Below are 23676 nucleotides of genomic sequence, written 5' to 3'. Positions count from 1 at the left end.
ACATAAAAAATATTTCGTATAAAAGGCCTTCATTAATAACACTGATATAATCATATTAGAATCCTGTGCTGAAGCAATCTCAAATTATGTAAATGGGAGTAAGATATGAAAGAGCAAGTAAAATCTTTTGCAACTTAAAAGTATATTTTGTGAGGGCATCATATCTTCTGTTCAAATCCATATTACAAAAAGCATGGGCTTATGGCATCCGAATTATGAAATCAGAACAAAAATAGATGATTTGATATAAATGAAACATAGAACTAATTTATTTGAGAAGGAGATCATTGCAAATTTAAAAAAGAAAAAAAATGTTTGCAAACTCCCTCCCATCTCCAACCCCAGGCAAGAAAAGAGTGTTAAGTAGTGATTCTATATAGTATCAACATGAGAGACGATTGTAGACTTCTGTGTTGGTCTAAGGGCTCAGAATTAAAACGTGTCTTTGTACTTAAGAAAATCTACCTTGTTTACATATATTTGCAAATGTAGACATAGTAATACAAAATTTTTTTAAGATAAATAATGGTTGCCTAAAATACAGCATCTTTGAATTAAATTTCTCACTGGGAGATAATTATAGATCACATGCAGTTGTGTGAAATAATGCAGGGAGATCCTGTAGACTTTTTACCCATTTCCCCCTGTGGTAACATCTTGCAAAACTGTGAGAGCACAGTCTCACTGTGGGGATGGTAGCATTGATCCAGTCAGGGTGCTGGACTTCTATCACCATTAGGATCACTCCAGTTGCATCTCTATGACCACACCCACTTCTCCATGACTCCCACTCAACCTAGTCCCTGGCAACCACCAATGTGTTCTCCACTTCTATGACTTTGTCATGTCAGGAATGTTATTTGAATGGAATCATACCGGACGCCTGGGTGGCTCAGTGGTTGAGCGTCTGCCTTTGGCTCAGGGTGTGATCCCTGGTCCGGGGATCAAGTTCCACATGAGACTCCCTGTGTGGAGCCTGCCTCTCCCTCTGCCTATGTCTCTGCCCCTCTCTCTGTGTCTCTCATGAATAAATAAATAATTTTTTTAAAAAATGAATGGAATCATACAGTATGTAACCTTTGGGATTTTTTTTTCACCCAGCATAATTCTATGGACATTCGTATAGGTTGCTACATATATCGATAGGCCCTTCCTTTTATCACTGTCCATGATGTGGACACACTGCTGTTTAACTCTTCACCCACTGCAGGACGTCTGGGTTGTGTTCAGTTTTTGCCCTTTATGGATAAAGCTGTTAGGGTACAATTGTTCGGGTGAACATTCATTTGGGGTAAATGGCCAGGAGTGCAATTGCTGGATTGTATTGTAGTTATAGGTTTAGCTTTTTTTTAAAGATTTCATTTACTTATTCATGAGAGACACATAGAGAAGCAGAGACAGGGGAAGCAAGCTTCATGCAAGGAGCAGGATATGGGACTCTATCCTGGGACCCCAGGACCACACCCTGAGCCAAAGGCAGACGCTCAGTCACTGAGCCACCCAGGGGTCCCTGTATGTTTAGTTTTTTAAACAACCCACAAAGTGTTGTTTTTCAGCACTGAATACATAAATATTTCCCTCTTTCTGCTTACAATATTTTTGTCTCTGATTTTTCAAAGTTTGATTATTGTGTATCTTGTTTGGTGTGATTTCCTTTGGGCTTATCCTGCTTGGGCTTCACTCAACTTCTTGAATGTGTAACGTCACACTTTTTGTCAAATTTCGGAAGTTTGGGGCCACTACTCTTTGTAGTACTTTTTCAGTAATGCTCTCTTGCTTTTATTTCAGGACTCCAATGGTACAAATGGTCTCTGTTTTATTATAGTCTCAGGGGTCCCTGAGGTTCTCTTCATTTTTGTCAATCTACTTTTTTCTCTCTTATCCATATAGGATCTATCTTCAAGTTCAGATTCTTTTCCATTCTGTAGTTGAGTTGTTTTATTATTTTGGATATTGCATTTTTTTTCAGCTCTAGATTTTCACTCTGGTTCTTCCTTAGGTTTTCTCGTTCCTTGCTGAGACTGTTATTTAAATTTATTTCAGATGTATTCATTATTGCTTGTCAAAGCATTTTTATGCGAGCTACTTTGAAATATTTGTCAGACAGGCAATTCTAACATCTCGTCCATCCAGCTCTGTGTTATCTTCCACTGATTGTCTTTTTTCATTCAGCCTGAGATCATCCTTATTAGCATGGTGAGTACTTTTAAATTAAAACATGGATATTTGGGGTATTATGTTATGAGACTCTAGGTCTTTCTTAAACCTCCTGTTTTAGCTGGCTTCATCTGATAGACTTTGGCAGGGGAATGGGGGAATGCACACTTGTCCCTGCCAAGTGGGACAGAAGTTCCAGTTCTCCACTCACCTTTCTTTGAAGCCAAAGTTTAAGGAAGGGCTTCTCAAGAAGGCTGGCAGACAGCGGAAGCTCCCAGGTCGCTTTGTCTGACACCGTGGATGGAGAGTGAGGATTGCCTTCATTACTGCTGGGCATTGGTGGAAATCCTGATTCTCCACTAGATCTCCTCAACATCCCCTGAGGAGGGTGTTTCAGGGGAGGCGTACCTCCTTACTACAAGTGAGGCTAGAAGTCTAGTTTCCCCACGTGGTCTCTACCTGACATGAGGGAGAGGGCCTTCCTCCTTCCTTCCAGGAATGCAAGTCCAAGTTTTCTGCCTGACTTCTCAGATACTCCAGCATGCTGATGGGAGGCCTCTAGCCTCCACTCCCCACCCCCGCCCCACCCCAACTCTTTGCTGCTGTGGTTGAGGAAAGGGACTAGTATTTTCCATGGTGTTTGACTAAAGGAGAGCTACTATTGTCTTAAAATGTTGTCTTACTAGCCTGGCCCTTTCCTGGTCCTTTGGCTAGAGAGAGCAAGCTTTTATTAGGGCTTCTGGATACGTGCCTACCGGCATCTCTGAGTTGTAAGCTCCTTCAGCTCCTGGTCTGGTATATATAAAATGAAAGAAAAATAAGGAACCCATTCCCATGTTGTTCCTTGGATCTTAAGGTTCCTAGCCAGTCTACACTCTTTCCACTTTTCAGAATCTGCTTATATTTGATATATATATATATATATATATATATATATATATATATATATATATAATGTCCTGTTTTTTTCAGTGGTAGTTAGAGGGCGGGTTAGGGACAACTATGTGTCCTCCAACTTCCTGGAAAGAGAAATTCAAAAGATAGTAATTTAAACACTAAGGTTGTTAAATTTTCAATTACTACAATTGGATCTTTTCAAATACTTACCAAAAGGCTTTGGTTTCCTCTTATCTATTAGCTTCTAAGTGAGTTTCTGGGACATGCAATCATAATTTGGTTTGTAGATACAAAAAAGAATTTTAATCTGATTAGTTATACAGAGAAAATATCATTTCCTTTCAGACAGTAATGATATCAAGATGATATGAATTCCCTATCAGGTGAATTAGAAGTGAACAAATCTTATTAGATGTATCAAGGTGAAAAGATGAATAAAAATAAAAAGATTTAGGTTTAGCTCTGCTTTGAATGCCAAAGACTAAAACGACTGGAATATTTCATTTGGTATCTTATATATATAAGTGTTCGATGGTGTGTTTGCCTAGTATAATACCTCTAGTATCTTTCATTATTATTCTAGTTATCCTTAAATGAAGAACAAAATTAGATTTTTTTAAATATTTTATTTATTTATTCATGAGAGACACAGATAGAGAGAGAGATTGGCAGAGACACAGGCAGAGGGAGAAGCAGGCTCCATGCAGGGAGCCCGATGTGGGACTTGACCCCGGGACTCGGATCATACCCTGAGCCAAAGGCAGGTGCTAAACCCCTGGGCCACCCAGGGATCCCCGATAATTTTATTTAAATTCCATGTACTCAGATCTACTTTGACAACACAGGTCAGTGTTCTCTGATTTGTGCACCATTACACCCTTACCCTTGCCCGAACTCTTCTAAACCAGGCTACTTGCTCCTCCCTGAACATAATCCACATCTTCCCAGAGTTTTCCTGAGTTCTGCTTGGAAAACATTCCCACCTTCCCCTTCATTATTCCCTCTCAAGCCCTCCAATCTCTCAAGCTCTATTTCCAAAGTGCCAACCCTGCAACCTATCCTGGGAAAGAATTGCCAGTTCTTGGGAAACTCTACACTTTAATTCAATCTTAAGGGATGAGTTAGAATTACCTAGAGGTGCAAACGGGAGTGGGGTAGTGGAGGGGGGGATAGGGCATGCACAGGCTTTGTTGGCAGAGTAGGTTAATGAATCAAAGAACAGAAGGAAACCACGTCATATAGGTTGGCAGACGACCAACAGCTTACTATTGGCATCAATTCCAAGGCTAGGAGTGGTGAGAAATGAAACTAGAAAGGAATCTAAGGATCACGTTAGAAAGGATTTGTATTCCATGAAAAGTTTTCTACTTTATCAGTAGAAAATGAGGTGCTTCTTTTTTTTTTAAGTTATGCATGCCCTTTTAATCTTTTGGATGTGCATGGGTTTTTTTTAAAATTTTTACTTAAGTTCAATTTAGGTAACATTTACTATATTACTAGTTTCAGGGGTAGAATTCAGTGATTCATCAGTTGCATATGACACCCAGTGCTCATTACACCCAATGCCCTCTTTAATGCCCATCAATCAATCACCCCGTCCTCCCACCCACCTCCCCTCCAGCAGGCCTCAGTTTATTCCTTATAGTTAAGAGGCTCTTATGGTTTGCCCCCCTCTCTGTTTCCATCTTATTTTCCCTCCCCTTCCCTTATGGTCATTTGTTTTGTTTCTTAAATTCCACATATCAGTGAAATCATATGTTGTCTTTCTCTGACTGACTTACTTCGCTCAGCATAATACCCTCTAGGTCCATCCACATTGTTGCGGATAGCAAGATTTTATTCTTTTTGGTGGCTGAGTAATACTCCAGTGTGTATCCATGAAGATGAGGGGCTTCCTAAGTGTATTGTGTAGAAAATGACATAGTTAAATTTGCCATTTGGTACATACCTGAATCTGCCTTCATCACTTTTATTTCCATTGCTCCGGTATGGGGGAGGGTCCCCAAACTCTCAGATGGAACTACAGACTCTTCTCTGAACACAACCCATACCTCTCCCACTTGATGAACATAATCCAGAAAAGCAAGGTCCGTTTTACCTCCTCTCTACAAAAATACATATGGTGTTCTTCCAAGGGTGGGAATGAATGTGCTAATGCATGAAAACACACAGTTTACTGTTTGTCACTTAGGAGGCATTCAAGGTTCTTCCTTCCTCATGACACTTAACTTCATCTTTCTCACACTATAATTATATATGTATCCCAGATACATGATTGCAAATTCTTTGAAGATGGGATTGCCTCCCATCTAAAGCAGTGGCTTTAACTGGGGGCAGTTTTGCCCTTTAAAGGACACATGACAGTCTCTGCAGACATTTTTGATTGTCTCAGGTGTCAACTGGATTGATTGTAGGCTATTACTGCTTAAGCATCCTATCATTCACAACAAACTCTACAAAAAGTATTACCCAACCCAAATGTCAATGGTGCCAAGGTTGAGGAACTCTGGCTTAGTTTGTCTTTGTAGTCCACGTAGCAGTCAGAGGAGTTGCACATTATAGGAAGCATTCAGAGTTGTTACAAATGATTTGAAGCCCCTTTTTGTAGGTAAATTTCATAAATTGCTATGGAGTAAAAATTATATTATAAATTTATCTGGTATTGGAAAATGGGAAGATAACAGAAGCTTATGAATCTTGATTAATTTGGGAGAAACTAATTTGCATTTGCATTTAGAGGTGACCAATTTAAAAACTAAAGTTCTCTTAATCAGCAAGCTTTTGTAATGAAATGCAGCAGGATTTACTTTTATATCGAAGGAGCTCCCCTGATAGTTAAAGAATGCAACTGAATACAATTAAAAGATCACTGGTAAGCAGAATACAATGCCTTGGCTGCATTCTGGGAGAGTAGTACACTTAATAATCCAGAATCTAGTGACACTTTAATGAGAAGTTTAAATTTATTGGCCCTGAATCTCAGAATTTATCAATGCTCTCTACCTAGATTTTCATTTAGAAGTAATGAAGTGATGAGTGAAAAATCAAAAGAAAAGTTTGTGACCAGGAAGAAGCTGCTTTATAGATAATTCAGGTAGTAAGTATTTAAAACTGAAAAGAGATAAATTATTGATAAATGGATAGCATTTAGCCAAGGATGGTAAGGATTTCCTGTGGAGGAAGGAAAGGAGCTATATAGGCAGTACCCAGGGGATTTAACCAAAACCACAGCCTCTTTAACTAGCCACAGTCAAATCCAAGTCCTAGTGACAGCATACCCTTGGGACTAGCCCACTCAATGATTAAAGCATTTTCATGGATCCTAGTGGATAAAAGATTAAGAAGGATTAGTATAGTCTATTTCTTCGGTACCCACAAAAATGTTCAAATTACTACGTAATTTTGTTTACAAATCTTAGCTAAAGTCAAGTTTCTAATACTGCCCTGTACTCTAAAAATAAGCCTGTAAAAGCAATCCTGATGATTCTATTCTCTAAAGGAAAGAGGTCTTACTACCACTATTTCATTGCCCATAGCAAAACATAATTTATTTTTTTAATAATTTATTTGTTTACTCATGAGAGACAGAGAGAGAGGCAGAGACACAGGAAAAGGGAGAAGCAGACTCCCTGCAGGGAGCCTGATGTGGGACTCGAACCCAAGACCCCATTATCACACCCTGAGCCGAAGGCAGACGCTCAACCACTGAGCTACCCTGGCATCCCTAGCAACACATAATTTAAAAAGAAAATGCTGATTTGATGATTTTTCTAAGATATGTTTGAAAAAAAAAAAGAAAAAGAACTTAATATATTAGTGGTATTCTTTCATAGCTCTGTGTGCTGGTTCAGATACTACATGCAGGGGGAGGTGGACATTCCCTCTTAGCCAGGATTTGAAAACAAAAGCCATTGAAAAATAAGTTGCAGTTTTTATCCTCATCCATCCCCCGTCTTGTGTGCCAGGATAACCGCCGTTTTATCCCACGCCAGTTCTCTCTGAAAGACAACTAGAATCTACCAGAATATGCTTTTCCTCCCTCCAATCTCAACTAGGAATTTTCTAAAGTTTCTCTTTTAACTGGACCCCTCTTTGTCTCCAGATAATACTGTGCTCTTTAAATACCTATCAGCGTACCTCTGACTTAAAAGTGTTCCACTCACATCTTCCAGAAAGATCACTGTCAGCTAATGGAAAACAACTTCATTAGGTTTCTCACAGGGGCTCCCTCTTGCCCCGTGCCTTGGCTTCCCGCTGGAAGATGGCAGGAATTCCCAATGTCCCCTTTCCCATGCCAAATCGTGTCCCAAATATTGTCACAGATGGTTAGTTCTCAGCCAGATCAATGCCTTTCTGAACTGTCGTCAAGAATAATCTTCATCACTGTCCCATGCTTTAAGGATTCCCCCAGACAGGAATGTTTTGAGGGGAAAAATTGCACTATCAGGAAATTATATGAGTTTCCATACTTTCACCAGCACTCATAATTCCAGTAAATAAATATTAGACTGATACGAAGGAATACAAAACCACTCCACCTGAGGGGCTAGGCATCAAAGAACTTTGCTGTTCTCCTTAGCAATTTCAGCGAGCAAAGACTTCTCTGACCATAGGCACCTATTTGCTGTATGTTTCAGAAAGGATGATGTGATGTGTGCAATCCCAAATTCAATGCCTTGTGATAGATAGCATTCACCCCCATGCTTCTCTGTAATACGTCATCTTAATTGTGCTTCGTATAATCTGGTTCCTGTTACTGGTCTAAATAAACATTTTTTTTATTTACAAAGTGTCCATGCAACATACCACAAACTCTTAATATTTTTCCCTCAAAACACTTTCCTGATAGTCGGTAAGAGTCCAATTTTAGAATCTAAGGCTCTTGGCTAATGAACTTAAATTAGAAGTTGATTGGCACAAGTGCAAATGTTATTCCATTAATAAATGACCATAATTGTTTTACAGAACCTAAAATAACTTGTTTTAGATTGCCTGGCAGTTAACAAATCTTAGACATAAACGCAGCTCAGAGGAAAAGAGAGCAATGTATTGATTTACAGGGAAGAAGATAGACATCACTTGAATCAAGAATCCACAATGGAGTCAAGATTCGGTCTGAGGAACCATCGTTTTGGAAAACTGAATCTAGCTTCTCATACACTGTCTGCTTTTGAAGCACTCCCCCAATGAGGTCCAGTACGGTTGCCTTTGCCTCTTGTCTAAAGCATCTTTGTTTTGTTTCAGCTGGCAGGGTTCATCTACGCCTGTTATGTTGTGAAATGTATAACTGAAGAAGAGGACAGCTGTAAGTATTAAAGCTCTATTCTGTTTCTTTCAAGTTCAAAGCATCTCCTTTACTGCCTCCTACCTAGCCTTCCTACTTCTCAGACAATATCCTCCCAACACATCACTGGAACAGGGAATAAGCCTTTTGTATCCATCGGACTAAAGTGTTTTCATAAAAGTATCCAGCATATTGAAAAAATGGAAAAGCACCCATGTTGAAAACATATTTCTTTCATGTCATTAAAGGTATTTTTAAAGATGTATTTCTCTTATAACAGTTCCAGTAGAGAATAAAAAGGGGGCATGGAAGACGGAAATGATTTTTTCAGTGTGGTTAATGTGATGGTTTTCCTTTTATAAACCCTTATTAAGTATTGCTGCCAAATCAGTGTCATCCAGGAGTAAAATTCCCAGCAATCAACAATTTGGAATCGTTCCTAAAATTTTTAAGACTTCAGCTTAATTCAAGGAATGTTTTTCAGGAAACCAAATGTTCGTATTTCCTTTCTGTTACAGTTTGATGCAAATAGCTATAACTCTTTGTCAGAGTCTCGGCATTGAGTTCTATTGGGTGATCCAAAGTTTAGATGCTGGTGTCCTTTTTTGAGCCTCAAAGTGGTTCCATTGTGTTTTACTCTTCTAAACATGGCAGATGGAAAGTTTCAATTCTTTCTCGCCCCCTATGGATCTGAAATTGGAGGACTGGAAAAATACTACTATGCTCGTGGTAGTATCATGGGTACTTGCCTATGCAGCTATCTTTATTCTGAGGAAAAAATCAGAGTTGGGTTTTTTTTTTACCAGTTTCCAAAAATATTCATAATGATGGGGATTTCAAGACAGAGAAGATGAGATCCACTGCTCTGTACAGGATAATTTGAGGGAAAATTCCAAAGAGAAATATGTGTTTCTTCTTCACTTTCCAGTCATGCTAGAAAGGAAGAAGCAAGACAAACCACGAGAGACTCCTAACTCTGGGAAACACACAAAGGGTTGCTGAGGGGGAGGTGGGTGGGGATGGGATAACTGAGTGTCGGGCACTGAGGAGGGCACTCAATGGGATGAGCACTGGGTGTTATACTATATGTTAGCAAACTGAATTTAAATTTTAAAAATGTAAAAAAAAAGGGAGAATCAGTATTGGCTGACTGATTTACAGAAGGAGCTTTTTCAATCACAGTAATACATGATATAAAATCAGGAATATACAGTACATAGTTTATGTTATTTGTGTGTTAAAAGAAATGATGGTCCTTTCACCAAAAAAAAAAGAAAAAAAATGTGTAACACTCATCAGTAGATCAAGTGTTATGTCAGGCTTTGGAGATTTTAAGATTAGTAGCACACAAGCTTTAACCTCTAGGCATTTACCACATAGTAGGGGAAAACAAACATGTGAATGTATAAGTATAATAAAACTCTGTAGAGCATATATTGTAGGGGATAGAAAAGAGACCAGGAAAGATTTCATAGAGAAGGATACTCTTGAGCATGATCTTGAGAGTTGAGTAGATACTGTTGGGTAGCTGATATGAATATGGTGATCTGAGGCAAAAGATGAAAAAGCACCACGGCCTATCACAGCCTGCCACGTGGAAAGCAGAACCCCCAGGACTACTGTGGCTGAATTGTATCTGTATTTCCAGAGAAGACTGGAAAAGAGAACATGAGTGAGTCAGTAGACAAATGGTCATGAGGAGTGAGGCGTTTGGACTTCATTTTATACAGCATGACAGCAAATCAATTGCCAGGCAGTTTATGAAAAAAGAATAACATAATCAGAAATGTGCTTTAGAAAAATCAAATTGGTATCAGGATGAAAGAAAGACTTTGGTTGGGGGGACAAAGCTGGGGAAAGGAAGATTACCTAGGACATCATGAAAATGACTGAGCTACGAGTTGATGAGAGTCTGGACATCTCTGTATCAGAGATGGAGAGGACAGATACGGTAAGCGGCATGCGAAAAGGAGTGGTTCCTGGGTGATGGGTGGGTACTACGTGAGAAAGGGACCAACTGATTCCTGGGTTTCTGGTACGAGTGAATGACTAAATGGAAATGTCATTTGAGGAAAGTAGAATGGGGATGTGACAACTGGTTCTGTTTAAACATGTTGATCCAGGTACCTAATGAATGCACAAGGGAGGATATCTCACAAGCATTTGTCTTATGCACAAAAGCCTTATTCAAAGATTAGGAAGGGTAATAGATTATGGATTTTAAAATATACGGACTCCACAGCCTATGTGAGTTCATTCTAATACTATCATTTAGTGTCTTTGTGCCAAATCCCTGGTGAAGGGAAAGTCCAAATTTCATAGGGGAATTGAGCCATCTTTCAATCTATAATGTTTGATTTCATTTCACAATGATGTCAGCGCATTTTTATTTTCAGAAAATACTGACACACCAAATCTCCTGGACAGATAATCAGTATCTCTCCAGGAGAGTGCCTCCCAAAGGGGATCTCAGAAATGCTAGCTTCATAAGATACATTGCTCAGAAAAGATTCCAAAGCCAAGGATGTCAGATACCAAAAATTTAGAGTGCACATTTACATATTAACAACTCTGGGGGTTTTGTGGCAAAGTAGATTTTATTTTTTCTAATCTACAATTTTGTATCAACCATACTATGTTGGGTGAGTCCAAACGCAAATCAAAGGGAGAAACTAGACAGATTTTTAGTTTCATGATGCTCAACAGTTCTGCAGAGAAAACACAAAAACACCATACAAGGTCATTAGGAGGGGTCATGGGGCAGAGTGAGAGAGCAGAACTTTTGGCCAAGCACCTTTATTATGGTTTCCTCAGAAAGGAATGGGCAAGGCAGGGGAAACAGATTTAGGATTGGCTAGCTAAGTTTGCACTTGTGTTCCCTGTGACTATTAGCGGATATAGTCTGGGGGCACCTAAAGTCTCCAGATGGTTTAGGCGAGCCAGGGTTGACTTGGGAATAACCAGTGGTCATTTTATAGGTGTTAAAGCATCAATTTATAGAAACAGAGCCAGTGGTCATTTTGTAAATGTTAAAGCATTAAGTTACAGAAATCAAAAGTGGAGTTAATATCCCAAACATTTGAACCCAAAACCCATTTTCATAAGAAATCTTAATAGTCTAGAGAATTAGAATTCAGAGTTTAAGGAATTCCGACCTATGTCAAGGTTTGGCCAAAACCATGTAAATCCAAAGGGATATGAAGTCACAAATATCTTTTGGAAGATCAGGTTTCTCTTTTAAGCATCTAATGAACTATTTTCAAAAAAAAAAAAAAACTCCAAAAAATAGTGCCTATATTATGTGTACTGGACCATGACCCCTTATCTGCCTTTCTCTACAAATCCCAAGCAGACTCCTTGTAAACAAGTTTCCAATTTTTAGTCTTTTTGCTCAGTGGTTTAGATATGAACTACTTATTTATCTGTATAGCCAAATAGACTGATACTCACCTTAGGCATTCATGGGACTTGTAACCAGTCTGGAGGAAGTGCTAATTTGGGTCAGTTCTGTGTCCAGTTAGGTCCATTACCTGTGGTCATTTACACTCAGAAGTACATTCCAGGTATTTGTTGAACACGGTGCTTTGGATTTATATTTCCCCTGCAGTACTGTCTGTATACTCACCTACAGATACCACCTAAATGTTCAAGAGTAAAAGAGTTTTGAGATTTCTGTCTAAGTTTTGGTAATCATATTGCAGAGAAAAAATTATTTTGCTCCTTCAAAGCATTCTGGTTTGGTGAGGAAAAAAAAAAAAATGTTCTCAGAAAGTAAGGCCTGAAGAATGGGAGAAATTTAGTGTATACGTCAACAGGGAAGGGATCTCGGGAAATGTCCTTTCTTCCCTGCTACCAATCTGCTAGGAAGCATTGGATAGCACAGGAGTGGCGGGAGGACGTGCTAGCCACCTGCTTGCCAAATTAGACAAGGTTTCATTCCTGGGAGCCTCGTGAGGAGCAGGGGGTGGTTTTAGTTCTGTAACTGTGCTGAAAACCCACAGTAGAAAGACAAGGGCCCAGTTTTGGAAACTGGAAAATTAAGATATGTACTCTTGATGTCAGTATGAAACTTGACCGGCTCTGTGCTCCATTTTGATACTTCAGGCCTTGGCAGCAGGTGTAGCCAGGGGGCTTCAGAGGCAGAAGCCTCCAGGGAAACTGTGGAAAGGATTCAGGCTCCAGAAGCAAAGTCTCCCACTTCATTCCACGAAATAGCAATCAGTCATCCGTGAGCCAGAGGGAGTTAGACCGTAGGCACACCAAATGCCTGAGAATCTTTGTTTCCTTATTTCTCCGTGTAAACGGTACCTCATTTACTTTTGTGAAGCCCCAGCTTGATAGATAGGTAGATAGAGGATAGACAGATAAATAGATAAGAAAGATGGCTATGCTTTAATACAAAGATTTTGTTTTTGGGGGGGCTTTGGGGGGTTTTGTTGTTGTTTTTGTTTGTTTGTTTGTTTTGTCCCCAATGAACTAGCTCAGACCTTGAAGTTGACATCTCTGACCTTTCAGTTATAGAAGCCAGAGGCACAGCGAGACAGGCCAGCTGGCCGGGCCAACTCGCAGGACGCCACTGCCATCTCCTGTTCTTTCCTGGAGATAACAGCAGCCCTGGGAGCAGAGCCTCTTCCTTCCTCAGAGCAGGAAGATGGGGACACTCCTGCCCCCATGCACTAATCGCCTAGGGGCTACAATACCAAAATACCATATTGGGGGTGGGGGGGTGAGGGGGGTCTTAAACAACAGAAATTGATTTTCTCACCGTCCTCAGGGCTACAAATCCAAGATCAAATTATGGGCAGGTTGACTACTCACTCTGTCCTGATGGGACCTTCTCTCGGTGTGGGCATGCCCCTGGCGTCTCTTCCTCTTCTGACAAGGACGCCAGTCCTATTGGATCAGGGCCCCACCCTTATGACCTCATTTGCAATTGCCTCTTTAAAGGCCTTATCGCCAGATATAATCATATGGGGGGTTAGGCCTTTAACATATACATTAGGGGGGATGGATTTTAGTTCTGACCATTCCATATCCAAACACAGACACAACACACACACACACACCCTGTGGCTCCAGGACATTTGATAGTCCCTGTGAGGTGCAGATTGAGGCCAGCAGTGGCAGTTGACCCATCAAACGCTTGTGGGTAAGAGGCTCCAGGCTATACTACTTCCCACCTCCCACCCTCCGGGCCCCACGCTCTCTACGGAGTTCTTGGTCAGCACCTCCTACCTGGGTGTGGGGTGATCTGCCTTCAGATGAGTCGCTCTTCTGCAGAGAACAGGCTGGGAGCCTGCTCCAGAGGGTGTGCCTTGACATTGAACCCTATTTGACTGAGGCAACCATTGTCGCGTACTTTCATGTATTTGTTCCTGAAAAGGCAGTGCTATTTCTTCGGAGGAAAGACTTCCTCCAGGAGAGCAGGTGACCCTTGCTGTGCTGTCTTTGTGGCAAGGCCCTTCCCTGTGTCATCTGTTGCCAACCACGCTGAGTTTTCCTCGTGACCTCCAGTCCTTTCTATTCTCCTCGACTTATTCGCCTTTACAATATTCTGTGAAAGGAATGAAATGATCCGAGATTTTCGGTCTGGCATACCTTTTATGATCTGTGTAGCTCTTCTCTGTCTTCATTCCCTAGCTCACCTGCACCACAGTTGGATGTCCACTTACAGCGATAGAATGAAAAACGTCTCTCTCTGCCTCATTAGTGCTGTTAGATGTGACAATTAAAAGGAAGATGTGCAGCCATGGAAAATAGCACCAATCCAGAACAGAAAAAAAAAAAAAGAATCATATGATTTGTCCATTTGTATTATGTTTTCTCATAAGCTTTTTATTTCATAGTTAAACTAAAACTGAGCATCGGTCCTCGAGAAAACGAATCCATGTGTCTAAGGAATCGCTATCTTTTCTAAAAGAGATTCGTGTATTTGCAAGTGCCATTAAATATTCAAATGACCTCTAGAAAGATACAGAATTTCATGAAAAAATAATATCCTACAGGGACTTATTTTGAAAAAAAAATCGAAAAATGAATTCTAGGTGTTTAAATGTATGGATACACTCAAGCGCAAACCCACCAGCCAAGAGGAAATGCATAAAAACCTGTCCTGAATTCTCTAAATTCAAGCGGCCTTGGGATAAAAATCACAATCGATTTATAGAAACCTTCATTTGAAAAGCAAACCACAGGAAATTATTCACTTCTCTGAGGCTAATAATTTTCTGTTATTTTTGTTTGATTTTTCTTCTAAAGGCTGCTGGCCTACACTTCTGTGTATTGAACTCCCTTCCGTATGTTTTGATCATTTTTCCAGTTTGTCAGGATCATTGAGTTTGGAGGCAGTGCTTTGAACACAGTCACACACACTCCCACTTTGGGGGGAGAGAGTAGTGGCAGCAGGGAGGGGTACTACTCCTTTAAAAAATATTTGTTCTGGGGGATGCCTGGGTGGCTCAGGACCTGATCCTGGGGTCCTGGGAATGAGTCCCACATCGGGCTCCCCATGAAGAGCCTGCTTCTCCCTCTGCCTGTGTCTCTGCCCCCCTTTCTCTGTGTCTCTCATGAATAAATAAATGAAATCTTTTAAAAATAAAAATAAAAAATATTAAAAAATAAAAAATTAAATTAAATAAATAAAAAATAAAAATATTTGTTTCTCCCCATTTATAAAGAAATGAAAATCTACTGAAGAATGCATAGAAAATACAAACTACACAAAAAGAAAATTAGAATGACCCCCTAATTCTGAATTCTGTTTCTCCATTAACATTTCAATGTAGTATATGGTTCCTAGTCCTTCCTTCCTTCTTTCCTTCCTTCCTTCCTTCCTTCCTTCCTTCCTTCCTTCCTTCTTTCCTCCCATCTCCCCCCCCCCATTATTTATCTATCTATCTATCTATCTATCTATCTATCTATCTATCTATCCAGTTGATAGGGTCATTCTATACTTTTTTTTTTTTTTTTGGTAATTTAAACTTTCCTTCTTGTTATTTACAAATCACTCCTCAAATATAACCTAAGGGGTAGGCAATTAGCAGCTCAAAAAAAGGCACCAAATTCTTGAGTATCAGATTGACAGAGTTCTGAGAACGTTGTATCTGCTTTACTTTCCGAGTGTCATACTCAAGCCATCAAATGAGAGAATAATATATCGTTAGTACAGTACTGTTTTATCATCTCTTTATAACATTTGTTTTGGATTTTCAAGGTAACTGAGGGAAATAATCTTGTCCACGTCTGCTAGCCTCCCACAAAACCCAAACTTGCCATTCACTCCCCATTTCTGAGTGGAATCACCTATTATTAAAGCCTGGAGCCCCAGATTTCGAATGCTACTAATCTCTAGCTATGCCGCACGGGGTAAAAGATGTCATCTTGCTCCTTCCTCAAGCCCCCAAAACCTCAGAAGCTCTGCTTTTATTTAATTTTACAACTATTGATTCTGCTTGAGAGTCCTTTTGGACTGAGAACACGGCAGGTTTTAAAATGATGGAAAACTGTCTACCACTCCATTCCAACACCTTAATTTTGTAGGCTCATAAAGATTAAATGACTTGCCCAAGGTCGCTGAGCTCATTCGTGAACTTCTGACACCAATACTGCGTATACTGACCCCCTGGGGATGAGGGACTATTAGCCAGTGCCCTCCAGGACCACACCTGTCTTGACCACTGCTGTATCCTCAGCATCTAGCCCATCTCCAACCTGGAGCAGGACTCAATAAGCATCTGGGAAATCAATCAGCTCTCTGCAAACGTTTCTTGGACTATCTGGAAACTGATGGGGAAATGTGACATCTCCTTAGACCCCAGTTTATTGTAAGTAAATGAACAATCAATTATATAATGAAGCACTTTTGCCATCTTCCAAGCAAATGACAGGAAGGGGTGGGCTGGAGACATGCCGCCATATGTAAAAAATAAAAGACTGAATAAATGATCAAGACCTGAAACAAGCGCTGACGTATACATATGCCTCCTGTCCATCACACCAAGTTTCTCTCAGAGGCAACAGCATTCCCTCTCAGTGAAATACACAGTTTTTGTATTTCACTGTCTTCCCCATTAACCAGGACGGCTCTCTTTTTTTCCCTGCCAACTGTTACATTCCTCCCTCTTGTGGTCACTGAAGGGAAAATACATGAGCTTCGTTTTTAATCATGAAATTTCAGGTGGAAGTTGAGTCTGATTCCTCAATGGTCACTCCTTATTTTCCCCTTTTGCTCACTATGCCCCCTCCATTATACCCCACTGCTTCCCGCTTATGCCCACACACATACGTACTCACACTCACATCCACACACCCTGGCACATGCACACACACATGTAACCATCTTTAAATAAATTTCATGTCCCCGAGTCAAAGATGCAGGGGAAGGAAACTGATTTATTCCCTACCCTCTGTTGATTCAGAACAAACAGGACCTTGTTTCTAGAGAATCACGTCGAGGTGACAATATGCAGAGTGGCAAAAAGGAGGCCCTTTGACTGGGGTGTGATAAAGGAAGTGTTCCATGCAGAAGAGATTTCTGGCTGGGAGAAGTGACGTTGTCTGGTATTCTTCAGGTTGTTTCAATCAGCCGCGATGGAAAAGAAAGCCAGCAAGTGAATGGAAGGAGAAGTGGGGACATTTACAGAAATGATTAAAAGAAAAACCTTCCAATTTGATGACACCGCTTCATCTTCCAGTTCTGCAGGTCGTGGCCCCCCTGTAATGGACTCACACATCTCTCTGTCCTCGCATTGATAATGACATGACAAAGAAAGCAGCTAAGTGGCAGGAAAATGGCATGCTTTTAGCACCACAGTGTAGATACACACGCTCACAAAATAAAGTTGCTGGGATCCCACAGCCCCATCTCGAAAAAGAACAAATGAGAACAAGACAAAGCGCCGGCCCAGGACACCGAGCACTAAAAGCCCTCCAGAGCCTGCTGGTCAAGAGGGTTCCACATTCAACGTTCGCCTTTTGATACGTGATGCTGGCAGGTGCCCACTTCATTATGTCCAGTTGTGCTTGGGTTTGGGAAGCGCCTAATAGAGACGCAAGGCCGGGCTTAGCTCTCTCCCCGTTGGCAGGAGGACAAAAAGGCCCGCAGCTCTGGGGATGGCCACCAGGGATGCCCAACGGAAACACCTGAGCAGAGAGCAGCCTTACACGGAGCCTCTGAAAGAGGGCCTTGGACCTAAGCGAGCAGAGGGCTGACCCTCAGGCCTGCGTGACATTTGAATGAGGCGGAGGTCGCTGCAGAGGCTCGGAGGCTGGGGAGGCCTCCACGAGGATGGGTTGGCATTGTGTGGCAGCAAGTGAAGGAGAAACAAACTCAAAGCTCGCAGGAGGTGAGGTCTGTTTAAATAATAGAAAGTAATTAGACTGAAGACAAAAATCAGCGATGGCATTTTATAATTACAATTAATTTAAAGGTTAATTTCCTTTGGTGCTAAAATCTTATTTAAAACATTTACCAGGGAAGGAAATTAGGATGTTGCTATCAAGAGGCGTAGCGTGCTTCTGGGAATCCAGGCCTATTATCACTTGAAAATTAGGTTAGGCCCAAAGTGGGAATTTCAATTCATTTTTGCGTATAATGGATGGTGGTCAGGCTCAGAGTCAGTGGGGTTGGCTGGGGCAGGCGGTGCAAGATTTGCATATTTGGTTTGTTTGTTTATGGGATTAATTGCAAATGTTTTCCAACAAAGGAGCCTGGTTTATACATGAACAATCCTGACACGAGAAAGAAAATTGGATATGGATTGCTTGCTGCCTTTGTAACTAATGAAGTTGATGTTAAGGAATTCCCAAAAGCAGAAAAGCAAAGGGAAGCACAGAGTCACATCCTTGCGCCTTCGTCTCGAAAGTGAATTGAGTCGGGGGGACGGTGTTTCTTGCAGTTGGCTCCAAACCTACCAATCCTACTCCCCACTCCCAATTCCCACATTTGTTTTCATCACCCTGTTTTCCAACTGGAAACCGTCACATCTTAGGTTCCAAATGCTGTGTCTGTGTGTAAATATATAAGTATAAAATATGCATATACTACACAGACTCCACAGTATATGCATAGACTACTCAGCAGCTCATCTCCCTGGAAACTTGCTGAGTAAAATTAAAGTATCATAGTATTAACAGTCAGAGAGAAGTAATTCCTTTGCCCTGATTTTTTTCCCATTCACTCTGCCTGGGTAGATTTGCTCATTTTAAATATTTTATTGCTGCCATTGGTCTGTAAACTCACCCCAGAAATATAGAACCGTGCAGGATCCTAGAGCTGTGAGCAGTATTAGCAATCAGCTGCTTTAATCCCCTCATTTTACAGTTGAGGAGAGGGACCCTCAAATTGACTTGCTCTAAATTAAACAGTCATTTAGAGGCAGACCTGGGAATTGAACCTAAGTCTCCTGGTTTAAATATACTTTCCACGTCGCTTCACTGTGATGATCAAGATAGATTCTTTCAACACATATTGATCAAGTAACTGCTCTTTGGTTGGCTACGTGTTTGTCACAGGAACCAAGCAGATCCCGCCTTTGCCTTCATGATAGTTAGAGGGAAGGATGCAGCTCACACAGACACCCACTGTCATTCCTGATGAGAACTCAGGCAAAGGGAGGAGGTGGCGTGGTGGGAATGCATCCCCGTGTGCCTCAGCCAAGTGAGAAGACTAGAACATTCTTCCCCGAAGAGATGACATTTTGGCTGAAATCTAAAAGATACATCAGGGGCATATGTAGAATTTGACAAAAATAGGCACGACTTTGTTCAAGGGGACTACTTCCCAATCCATACTGACCCGAATGTACACCATAATTCACACAGGAATAATATTAAGTGTTTTTAAAGAGCTCGATATAGCAAATCTAGTTTCAGCTTTCCAAAACGCCGGTTAGAATGCTAGGATAACCACTGGACTCTCTTTCCTGAAACCGCTACAGTCATTCTGAAAAGATGATCAATTGAGCAATTGAGGCTCAAGAGTTTGGTGATTTTCCTTTGCATCTGGAGGATGCAAAAGTGATGCCAAGGTGACATTAGCAAGACATGCACGGCTCTTCTCTTTTCCTAAATATGCCTCCCTGCACAAGTGGGCCCGCACCCTGATGAAAACTGCTGCATTTAAACGGGCCGTGCCTTCTACATGTCACCTGGATGTCAGCTGAGAAGACAGGTCGGGCCCCGACCTACTCGCTCACCTGTAGCTCGTAATAGCTGCTCTCTCCGATTCCAGCTGGAAGGCCTGGCCTACCTGATTGAAAGCAAGTCGAACAGGGGAGAATGAAACAAAGATTTGGGGAATCTGCTCCATTCAAGTGGCCCAGACACCTTCAAAGCGGTCATCTCCTGACAACCCTACCCAAATCTGAAAGGAACAGGTAAAGCTTTTCCTTCCTGAGTAATCCTTCACCAAGCATTGAGCTCATGTTCTCTGCCTGGTCCAGGAGGATAAGCTTTCACGATCTGCATTCTAGCACACTCCACAGGATAATTCCTTTTGCCTACATACAGGCTGACGCCTCATAGACCATAAACCTCATAGACCAAGAGATTGGTCCCAGCCTCTCTGTCCTTGTATATAATATACAAGGCAATTCCTAAAACAAAACAACTGGAAATATGAAAACTCAGCTCCATGTAGTCTTTTAGGCAAAAAAATATCTTCCCTTTGTTCTATATTATATCACACCAGCTCTTCCGTGGCTTGTCAGACCACAGTTAACCAACAGAGTGGGCAGTTGAAGGGTTTCCATAGACCTACCTCAGCTGTCCTCAGCTTCTGCTGATGACCCAATACTTGTGTCATTCCACACAATACGTTTGTAAATTCTAACACCCAGTTCTCGTCCTCTCAGTAAAGAACCTAACTATGCATTTTAAATTATTTTCTTTGCATAAATCCCTTCCAAAAAAAGAGAGATGAGATCTCAAATCCATGCACAGTGTATCTTTAATATACATGCATCTAAGTATTGCACATGACACTCGATCCTGTCAATAACCCAATGAAGTTGGGATGGTTTCATTATCCCCACTTGAGAGAGGACAACAGTCAGGCTCAGAGCAATTGTGACCTACTTGTGAGTATGATGCTGGTAGGAAGTGAAGATCCAAACTGAGCCAGGTCTTCTGACTCCAAAGTCTGCAATTTTTACGCTACTTCATCTTATAATAGTGGAGGCTCGTTTGAGAGCAACATCCTGGTGTCAGCGGAAACACAGCATGTGTTGCTTCAAATCTCCCCTAAAATACCACCTTCACTGCAAAGAGGCAGAAAGAGGCAAGAGCAGAGAGACAGCATACTTTGTCAAGTGGAACTAATATTTTTTTTTCTGTTTTCAAAACCAAAAGCTTAATGGGGTTGCTCAAACTATTTCTCACCGAAGAAGTATCTCTTCTGCTATGGTATTACTGTAGCGATTGGGTTTCACTCTCATTTTTTGGCATATGTAAATGTGTTTGTTACCAAGTGTAAAATATTGAAGGTCTGGTTCTAACACAACTAAGAGAGAAACATGAAGACCGGGCCCTGAGAAGACACATGTGCTGAACAAGGTTAGGAAGTGAAGCATCTACAGTGATTTAGCTTATGAGTCTCATTTTATTCCATGTGTGCTTCGTCTGTCAGGATCTCTCTGTAATATAACAGTCACTTTAGTGACCTTTATGTCACCAGCAGGGTTAAGTACCCCTGCAAAGGGTTGTGTTTCCTTAATCAGGGGGAAAAAAAAAAAAAAGGTAACACAAAGTCCACTCAGGGATTTTAGCCCAGACCAAACACCTCAAGCTCCCACAGTAAGCTGAATTGCGACCACCAAGTAAGTCTGTGTGGGAGGAAGGTTGTTCTTTTGAATTTGGCCTACGGTTGGTTATGCTGTAAATTTCTTTTGTGCAACTGGAGATAAGTACCCTTGAAATTCTCACCTGCAGAGATAATGTATATACACTCTATTTTCATGGGCCCACACACATTCTTTCATGTCTTTCAATGAGTTCTTCTAAATATTTAGCCTTAGTTTTATGTGATCTGCCTTTTAAAATTCCCCCTCATGGTCTTTTCCAGTTCTGTCTCCAAAAGGGAGTATGTTAACTAGTGGCTTTGTCACTAATAACCAGGGTACAATTTTATATGACAAAGCCTCACTACCAACATTTATTTCAAAAAGGTAGTTTTAGGTTTACTGAACTAAATGTTCATGATTAAGAGGTTTGAATAAATGGGAAGCTCACAACAGGGAATATATTTTAGCAAGGAATATTTATTCAAAAAGCATTTTTCTCTTACTTGATAATGTTTAAAATTCCACTATTATTAATGTTATTAATTCATAGTTATTAAACTGATATGGTACTTTACTAATTTAAAATAATTGGACCTCCCAGTGTCTCCATAGGTCAGTAGCTATAAATACACCCATATTGCAGGTAGGAAAAGTAAGGCAGAAAGAAAATGTAACAATTGCAAGGAAAACGGTAACATTCCCGAGTTGTCTTCAGAGGACCAAAGGCGAAATCCTTCCAATGAGGCAAAAATTAAACAAGCACAGTCTTTATTTTATTTTGTCAGCTTCTGCCTCATTGTCTACCTTTGTTTAGGATGATATAAACTGAAAAAAAAAAAAGATGCTGTAAACTGGCCAGAAAGAGAATAATGTTTTTCCTTTTTTTAAAAAAAAAATATATTTTATTTAATCATGAGAGACATAGACAGAGACACAGGCAGAGGGAGAAGCAGGGTCCTCACAGCGAGCCTGATGCGGGACTCGATCCTCAGACACAGGATCACGCCCTGAGCCAAAGGCAGACCCTCAACCACTGAGCCACCCAGGCGTCCCGAGAATAATGTTTTTCCTACCAATTATCAACATCTGTGGCACTCGATAGCTTTCTTTGATGAATGACTCTCTCAACAGTCTCACTTTGAAGTTGATGATGTCTTAGCCTCTTTCCCTCTACTCCTCTAGGTCAAAGAGACCACAGTGGTGGTCTTCCCATTGGTATTCAAAAACTTTTCTTTTTTATCTCACAACAACTAACATTCTAGGTCTTCCAGAAAGGGTCTTCTCTTTATTATCATTGAAGGCTTTAAGGAGGAAAGAATAAAAGCAGTTGAATTTCACCAACAGCTTCCATGCTCCAATGATTGCCTCATTTTTCTTTACAGCCTATTAGGTTTATAGAGAGTTCACTCAGTTAACACAGTCTTCCAGGAGCCAAGACACTGTTCCGGGTTCTGGGCTACTGTAGGAAACAGTAAATTTCACCCAGTTTACCTTATAGCAATGGGATCAACAAAGAAACAAGTAGATTACAGGATGTCAGATGGAGATAGATGCATTCCAGGGAAGCCCAATAAGGTTGAGTCAGGAGAAACTAATCTCTAAAGATCTCAGCAGGTCTCCACCTGACCTTCCACAAGTTCACGTTATGTTTCACTTTTTATAGGAATGTCCTGACCCTTGCCTCTTGTATGTGCCAGTTATCACTTACAAACTACATTTCCAAATGAAGCCCAGCACCAACTCCCTGACATTTGGTTTTGTTCTATTAAAGGCAACAGCATTCTCCTAGTCAACAAATGTCTGAGTTCAACATTGAATCTTGCCTTTTCCTCTCCTTCCCCATATTCAAAAGCTTGGCGTGGGGAATGTTTTCTACCTCTTTCTCCACATATCTTGAATTCATGGTCATCTTTTCTTTCTCATTCCCCTAATCCTAATCCAGGCCATTAGTAATTCCTGTCCTTCACGTTTTCTGATAAGCAGATAACAGGCAATATTCCAAGTAGCTATGAAGAAAACCCACCTCCTTATTTTGAAAGACACCACTGTAATCAGAGTTATATGAGATGGGGCTGAGAATATAAGTAATTTTCAGGAAAAAAAGGATCATTTAAATGTTTATATGGTATCCTGCATAAGTTATTAGACACAGAAGAAATGAACTAAACCTTTAAGGATGCTCGCCTTATCTCCTCTGAAAGATATGATACACAAAAACCAAGACATCTCATTAGTAACCATCACTGAAAAACCCATCTTAGGAGGGGTTTTGCTTTGAACCTTGTTCACATCTGAATATTCCTAGAATATTAGGTTGGAGATGAGAAGAAGATGAAAGAGTAAATTTTCTAGAAAGACTATCCACTTCACAGTAATTTTGTAAAGATAGTTGATATCACCTAAAAGGGCTTTAGAAACTCTTAAGTATTATGCAATTGTCTGGCACTTTATTTTTATTTTCAGGAAATAAGGAGATTCCTGAGGAACAAAAAAACAGGCTTTTCTAAATAGTGCAGAGATGAGCCATGAGCCAAATGTCTAGACACCATCATAGTTACT

At 40.7% G+C, this 23676-nt stretch overlaps 1 protein-coding gene across 5 annotated transcripts in view; it reads left to right on the top strand.

Annotated features, from left to right (window-relative positions):
• The window catches only part of NKAIN2 (sodium/potassium transporting ATPase interacting 2), a 953766-nt gene that overhangs the window by 918404 nt on the left and 11686 nt on the right, over positions 1 to 23676 (top strand). For all 5 annotated transcript variants that reach the window (XM_026013431.2, XM_026013429.2, XM_072765070.1 and 2 more), the window contains one exon: positions 8299 to 8359. In XM_026013431.2, coding sequence (XP_025869216.1) covers positions 8299 to 8359 — 61 coding nt within the window. The remainder of the gene's footprint in view (positions 1 to 8298; positions 8360 to 23676) is intronic.

The sequence above is a fragment of the Vulpes vulpes genome, chromosome 1 (genome assembly GCF_048418805.1).
Source record: "Vulpes vulpes isolate BD-2025 chromosome 1, VulVul3, whole genome shotgun sequence".
NCBI lineage: Eukaryota > Metazoa > Chordata > Mammalia > Carnivora > Canidae > Vulpes > Vulpes vulpes.
Note: the sequence above shows the minus strand (reverse complement) of the source record. Positions and strands in the feature narration are given on the sequence as shown.